General features: G+C 41.8%; 1 protein-coding gene across 1 annotated transcript in view; it reads left to right on the plus strand.

The window, feature by feature from the left end:
- Positions 1–7,811, plus strand: part of prkcea (protein kinase C, epsilon a) — a 35,269-nt gene that overhangs the window by 24,721 nt on the left and 2,737 nt on the right. The window contains exons 3-13 of the mRNA XM_020605309.1: positions 440–602; positions 709–743; positions 1,133–1,221; positions 1,539–1,668; positions 2,356–2,498; positions 4,364–4,466; positions 5,010–5,209; positions 5,787–5,960; positions 6,066–6,220; positions 6,613–6,751; positions 7,661–7,810. Of these exons, the coding sequence (XP_020460965.1) occupies positions 440–602; positions 709–743; positions 1,133–1,221; positions 1,539–1,668; positions 2,356–2,498; positions 4,364–4,466; positions 5,010–5,209; positions 5,787–5,960; positions 6,066–6,220; positions 6,613–6,751; positions 7,661–7,810 (1,481 nt within the window). The remainder of the gene's footprint in view (positions 1–439; positions 603–708; positions 744–1,132; positions 1,222–1,538; positions 1,669–2,355; positions 2,499–4,363; positions 4,467–5,009; positions 5,210–5,786; positions 5,961–6,065; positions 6,221–6,612; positions 6,752–7,660; position 7,811) is intronic.

The raw sequence follows: 7,811 nt of genomic DNA on the forward strand, positions 1-7,811 counted from the left end.
TGGGAGTGAGAGTGGAGGTGGTTCTCTTGTCTTAAGGTTACCCTCGGAAAGCATTTATCTTTCCGGGGGGATGCAGAGAGGAAGGGAATGGCTGGTTGGATGGTGCTTGCTGAGGAGGAATATTTTAATATGCTGTCCTTCGTTTTAGTGCCCACACATGAATTTATAAATAGCACACACATGTACATATGCATAGGCCGCTGGTAGGTGTGGGGTGTTTGTGAGAAAGACGGAAGGAGGGGGAAAAGGAAGATGAGAAGCTGTTGAATGATTAACCATTTCAAGCAACGTGATGCTAATGATCCTTATTTGTACAAACTTTCTTTAATGGGATAAGAAATATCTGTAGCATTGTGATGTGTATGAATCCTTATCTGAAATGTATTCTGATCTCTGTGCAGTTTTTGTTTTGAAAAACTTGTGTCTGTTCACCCAACAGCCTCTGGAAACGAGAATGAGGAGCGAGTGTTTCGAGAGAGGATCGGTCCTCGGCGGCGACAGGGCGCCGTCCGGAGACGTGTCCATCAAGTCAATGGGCACAAGTTCATGGCCACCTACCTGAGACAACCAACCTACTGCTCACATTGTAGAGATTTTATCTGGTACGAAACACACACACACACACACACACACACATATCGGCCTGCTGTTATTTTTTGTTAACCCAGCCTGGCTGAAATACTGACTCGTCTGTGTGTGATGTGATAGGGGCGTGCTGGGGAAGCAGGGATACCAATGTCAGGGTGAGTACTTTTCTCTGGCAGAATCCAATTTCTCAAGTAACACTGCACATCATTTATTATTAAAGCATGAGAACACAAGAAGCATTGCTTGTTGCTGAATGGTGGCTGTGATTTGGTCTCAAGCCACCATCTCTTAGAGTCATAAATGTACTGCATTACAGCAGCAACCACATAGCGTATTAGTAGTAGTAAAAATGCTCATGAGCATATCATTTCTCAGGACGTGTTCCCTTTTCTATAGTGGATGCAAACAGCCAAAAAGACTGCAGCTAGTCAGAATGTTACTTTACTTGTTCAGGTACTTTATTGCTCACTACACAACTAGGGAGCTGTATTTGATCAAACTGATCAGGATTTGTGAATGCCTGATGTTGATGCTGTGATTCTAGTGTGTACGTGTGTCGTCCACAAGCGCTGTCATGAGCTCATCATCACCAAGTGTGCCGGGATGAAGAAACAGGAGGACACACCTGAGGAGGTAGAAACAGTCGCAACCAAGTGCACATTCTGTTGAGTATATACTGTACGTATAAATGAGAGGACCACTGTGTTTTTTAAAAGCACATATAAGCGTGTGCCCTTTAGTATTTGTTACTTTATAATGAACAGCTAATTACAGTACATAATACTTACATGTAAATATACTGGAACACACACGCTGAATATGAACAGAGACATTCACCATTCAGGCCAGCATGTGTACACCGTGTACACACACTTGAGCCTCATGCACGATTCCTCCAGTGACGTCACAGTGACCTCTTTGTAATGCTGTGTGTGTGTCTCCCTCTGTAGGTGGGTTCACAGCGCTTCAGTGTAAACATGCCCCACAAGTTCAGTATCCACAACTACAAGGTGCCCACCTTCTGTGACCACTGTGGCTCCCTGCTGTGGGGCCTCATGAGGCAGGGCCTGCAATGCAAAGGTGAGTTCACGTACAGCGGGTACACAAAGGGTCATTATAACCCAAGCAAAATGGTGCAGTAAACATTTATTCAATTTGTAAAAACACTTTAGGTTCATTACCGTTACTTAGAAGTAAATGTTAACGCACACGTTTGTATGTTTTTGGCCCTGCTTGCATTTCTGTGTGACAATAGATTTTAAAGAAATTTAGTGACATGTTAGGTCAAAGAACAAGTGATTTATTATAGAGCACATCTAAGATAAAGGATATTTTTTAAATATTCTAAAATTATTGAGAAAATCATGTGTAATACTGCACAAATTCTGTCACATGTATCCTGTGGATATCTGTCATTAGGTGTGTATTTTTTCTATAATTAAATTAATTGTTTAATCAAGCAAAAATGTCAGATACTTGCTGGGACCTCCAGTTGTGTTTTTATTATTAAAAATGTTTTTGTTTTAGACTGCTATAATGACAAAGGAAACCTCCAGGAGCTGGAATTTATTTATTTTAATCTTTTAAATATTTAAAGACCTTTTTACACTCTACTGTATATTGATGGACATCAGTTGCAACTGGTCACATTGAGCAATGTTTGATGTCTTTAAATACAACAAAACCTTATTAAAAATCCAGTTTTTGAGTCAGAAATCCATTCTAATTTTAACCTGAACTTTTTGGTATGTTCTTGTTGTTTTACAGTGTGTAAGATGAATGTACACAGGCGGTGTGAGACTAATGTAGCTCCTAACTGCGGTGTGGATGCCCGAGGAATCGCAAAGGTCCTGTCTGACCTGGGGGTCACACCTGATAAGATTTCTAACACAGCACAACGCCGGAGGAAGGTAACAAGTCATTCTCACTGTGGCATTCCACATTTATTAGCACATATTTGCAGGGCTCTACCTGCAGCCCAAACCAACCGATGTGAATATTTGGAGGATGATTAGTTTCCTTTTTAAAAGGCTATTTCTTTCATTTGATAGACAGATAATTTTATTTTTAGATATACTAAATATTATTACTTGTCTTCATAACAAAGCGAACCTTTGATACTGTCTATATACTGGTTGGCTGTATTTTCTATAACTTAATCTGCCAAACAGCACCTTTACAACTCACTAATTAGCACATTATATCTTGTTTGTCAAGTCCATACAAAAAACATCAATGTACACATGACAGGTCTTTATTTTATGTTGCACTTTTCTCGTCAGGACGCAGCAACTTCATGAAGTCTTGTTGTTGTCATGAGGTTGTGAGGCAACCAGCATAGACATATACTGTAGATTAAAGATGTTAATTACAAAGCTTTACACATATGGAGATAGAACTCTGGGCCAGCAATAGCTGCCCGTTCATTGTCAGTGGAAACCAGGCGCTGTACACCCTGCTGTGCGAGACAGTCAAAATCAAGTCAAGTCAATTCAGATTTATTCGTAGGCACATTTAAAGCAGGCGTTGACCAAAGTGCTGTACATCAGTCATTAAATGATGACTAATACAAGACAAACATGAGAAATATAAGAAAACTAGTATCTTAACCAGGTTTAAAAGCCAAGTAGTTGGTGCTGCTTCGATTACATAATGTTGCGCTATTCTACAGCTTGGGACCCATTACTGCAAAGGCATGATCTCCTCTAAGTTTCAGTGCAGACCTCGGAGTAACAGGAAGCCTCTGGTCTAAGGACCTGAGAGCTCTGCAGGAAGTGTGGGGTGCAAAAGCTCAGAAAGTTTCAATGGCACTAAAGCATTTAGTGCCTTAATAACTAACAACAGAAGCTTAAAATCTATTCTGAATTGGACTGGACCCCAGTAAAGTGAAAGCACAACTTATGCAAATACGCTGTGACGGAATTCAGCAACAACCGAGTGAGAGCCAGTCAGATTGTGAGCCAGGTTCAAAGCTGTTATCATTTTCATCCTAGAACTGGCATTATGCCACTTTATTGAGCTTTGACTTTTTTTCAGGCGACAATTTACCTCTTAGATTAAAAATAGATGGCCACTCTATCCAAGTAAAGCCAATTTAGAAATTAGTTCCAATGTTTTTAGAGATTTGATTACCTGTTAGGGGACCAAGCTAGCTCTATTAGCAGGGAGCTACATCTCATTCACAGCAGAGCAGTCTGTCAGCAAGGATGCTGGTGTTCCACCTTCACATTTAGAGTACTGCACCTCTTGTGCCTGGAACTTGGGACTTCAAGTTCAAACTCACTAACAAGCTGCACAACAGGAAATGTGCAGCATGCAGTACAGCGTATACACCAGATCTGTCCAGCTCAATACAACACAACCCCAGGACTACAGTGTCACCAGAGCCCAGTGACAGCCGACTCTTCTGTCTCTGTAGCGGTGCTGGTTGGTGGGTTTTGTTTCCTTTAAAGAGAGATAGGCGAGTTCTTTCCCTGCGTTTCCAGTCTTAGCAAAGCTAAGTTAACTGACTGCTCACATTAACTTTATATTGTACAGATGTGAGAGTGGTAACAGTCTTCACATCTCACTCTTTAGGATGCTTCCAAGAGTTAAAAAAAGGCATGGATTGAAAATATTTAGCCTGTTCAAGATTTTATTCCACGGAGAACAGTATATGGGAGAAATAGTCCCATATATCAACTGAGAAACTGAGATTCAGCTTCCTCTGACTCAAGATTCAAGTTTTAAGAGACAAGCCCAAAGAAGTGTCCATATGGTCTTTTTCTCTCTGCAGTTGACTCCGGGGCAGGACCCTCCCCAGTCTCCTCCTGAGCTCTCCCAGACTGAGGAGAACAGCTTCAGCCAGCCAGCTGTTCCCACCTCGCCCTCACAGCAGGGTAACGCTGACCATAACATGAACAACAAACAGATTTGACACAAACATGTAGACATTTCAAAGCCCTTTGAGATGCGTTCTTAACACCATGTGGTTTTCATGTGATCATTTTACCAGTACGAGATAGTACTTCGATTTCAGTAATAATATTGTTTCTGCTTTAAACAAGGTACTTAAATCTGTTATTGTCCTTGTAGATCTGAGACTAAACTTGAATTATCCCTCACCACCCACCACCATTTGGTTGCCACAGTTAGTCATCATCCTCTCACACTTTGCAAGCTGAGAAATGAAAGTTAACTTTCTCTTTTTGTTGTACGGAGCCAAATGATGATGACAGCAACACCGGCCACTGCTGCCTTTTACTCACCCTGGTCAGAGATACTGTAACTGAGCCATCCAAGGTTGTGAGGGAAAGTTTATTCAGAAGTAATAAATAATGAGTAACATCTCGTTTTGCATAACGAGCCAAACACTGACAGGAAAAAAGGCAGTTAGCTGCTTCTCTCTGATGTCTGATGTGCTTTTCCGATGACACCCACAGACTTGGCAGAGTTAGATCGCCTGCAGGACACGCTGTCACTCGACCAGCAGGGACCCCAGGACTCCTTCTCCTCCTCTTCCTCCTCCTCCACCACCTCCTCGTCCTCTTCCACGACCGGCAGGGAGAACGGACAGAGCCAGAGGAGGAGTCTCAAGGACTTTAACTTTATCAAGGTTCTTGGCAAAGGCAGCTTTGGCAAGGTGCGATGGCAAAGAGGAGGTGTTTGAAGGGGATGTTTATCTATTTACTGCTCATTATGTTTATAATTGAAACTGTTTTATTTGGTCTTTTAACACCCTGTTCATCACTAAGTTTCCCTTTAGTCATAACTGCTGAGTTATTTGGAAATGTCAGGGAATATCAGGGACCAGCCTAACTCTCATTATAGTTTCTCCACTACATCCAGTACCTTTTACTACAAATACAAATCAGCACTAATTGTAGAATACAGATAGGAGGTCCTGTTAACACCTTTTGTCTTGGTAATATGAAAAGTGCACAGTATATGCACTTTATTCACTCAGGGATAAATGTAAGACTCATCATAGTGTGGAGTTGCGACTTCATTGTTTTACATTTTACTACAGAATAGCTGTGAATTTATACACTCTGCTTTCTTCCCACACTCCTTCCATTCCTCTTGTTCAAACTTCCTATCACTTTCCTTCTCTGTTTCCTCGCTCCTTCCTCTGCTGCTTCCTTTGTCCTTTTTTCTGTCTCTTACCCTCCACGTTCCTGTTTTTTCACCTCCACCCCCTCCCTGTATTCTCCCTCCAGGTGATGCTGGCAGAGCTGAAGGGAACGGAGGAGGTTTACGCCGTCAAAGTATTGAAGAAAGATGTGATCCTGCAGGACGATGACGTGGACTGCACCATGACCGAGAAGCGAATCCTGGCCCTTGCCCGACGACACCCCTACCTCACCCAGCTTTACTGCTGCTTTCAGACACGGGTAGGGCCAGCAGACAACACGCACATGCAAATCTCGAAAGGTAGTCTGTGGTTTCTCAGTCTCATACCTCTCTCTCCCTCTCTTTCTCCCCCTTTCTTTCTGCAGGACCGTTTGTTTTTTGTAATGGAATATGTGAATGGTGGAGACCTGATGTTTCAGATTCAGAGATCCAGGAAGTTCGATGAACCTCGCTCTCGTTTTTACGCTGCCGAAGTCACCTCAGCCCTCATGTTCCTGCACCGTAATGGAGTCATCTACAGGTAAATGGGACCACATTATGTTTTTCAGCCAAGGGGACCTAAACTGTTTTAGGATTTAGGAAAAACATTTTGAGGAAGATGTATCTCATAGAGTTTTTATTTGCCTTGTTTAAGAAGTCAATCATGACCGGAAAGTCTGGAGAGTTTGATACATTATTTGAAGAAATCAAGGACTATTAAGGAATTTCATAAATGGTTCATCAGAAACACAGCAGAAGGCGCATGACATCTTGTTTCACACTTTAATCGCCTTACATGGTGGTTCTCATGTATTTTTTTTCTACATTGTATGATCACATATCCAAGTGAGCCCAACTGTTGCGGAAACCAGATGGTGCTAATTCTCTCTCTCCCTCTCTGCTCCTCTGTCTGTGTGTCTTTCTCTCTCTCAGGGATTTGAAGCTGGACAACATCCTGCTGGATGCAGAGGGACACTGTAAACTGGCAGATTTTGGCATGTGCAAAGAGGGCATCATGAACAGTGTGACCACCACCACCTTCTGTGGCACACCTGACTACATTGCCCCTGAGGTGAGCTGAAGCCAGCCCACAGGATGTTCTCCTCAAAGTCCACACGATCTTTGTTTTTATATATTATGGCCGCATTGTTCTGATGTTTTTGTTCTGCTCTGTGGAGCCTTGTGCACACTGCACACACCAAAATTTCTTCCCATTCAAAAAATGTGGATACATTATGTTTGACAAGAACTTGCTCACTTTTTCAACCTTCTTTATTACATTTAGAAACTGAACAGTGCTTTGAGCCCAAACTGGGTGTAAATCAGACACAGAGGCCTCTGTACTGTACTTTGGTGACACACAGTAACTTCTGTGCATTAATTTATAAAGACATTCAGAGAATTGGTCAAGACATAAGCACTTTTCATTTATAATTTACCTTGTATTTTTCTATTTTGTATTTTATGCCTTTATTTTCTTCTTTTTTCCTAAACTTTTCTTGACTGAGTAGTTTTACATTTGATGCTTGAGTACATCTTGCTGCTGCTAATACTAGTTTACTTTTCTTTGTAAATTTTTAGATTCAGGACTTTAACTTTTAATGTACAGTATGTCTCTACTGAAATATACTAACTTAAAGTCCTCCTCCACTCCTGCAAAACATAAATTTAGCTTAATGTGACTTTACCTGTTCACGCTACAGAATGATGCATGTCTGTTTCACATTCATTTAATCTCTTTCTCCACTTCTGCTGTTGATAACATTTAAATAGGGTTTTCCAAGAGTCTTTGTTTAGGGGTTGCTCTCTCTACCAACTACACCACTTAAACAGTCCATCCTGTTTAGGGATGTTTATTTCCTGCAATGTTTTATAATAAAGTCCTCTGCGCCAGTGGACCTATGTTGCAGCGTGTCACATAGGTCCCTGTTAAAACATCGTTTGTCCTCCATGTAAAACTGTGTCATGTTGTTGAATTCAGATCCTGCAGGAGCAGGAGTACGGAGCCTCTGTGGACTGGTGGGCCCTGGGGGTGCTGATGTATGAGATGATGGCCGGACAGCCTCCGTTTGAAGCTGATAATGAAGACGACTTGTTCGAGTCGATTCTCCATGACGATGTGCTCTACCCTG

This window comes from Monopterus albus, unplaced genomic scaffold, assembly GCF_001952655.1.
Source record: "Monopterus albus unplaced genomic scaffold, M_albus_1.0 scaffold69.1, whole genome shotgun sequence".
NCBI lineage: Eukaryota > Metazoa > Chordata > Actinopteri > Synbranchiformes > Synbranchidae > Monopterus > Monopterus albus.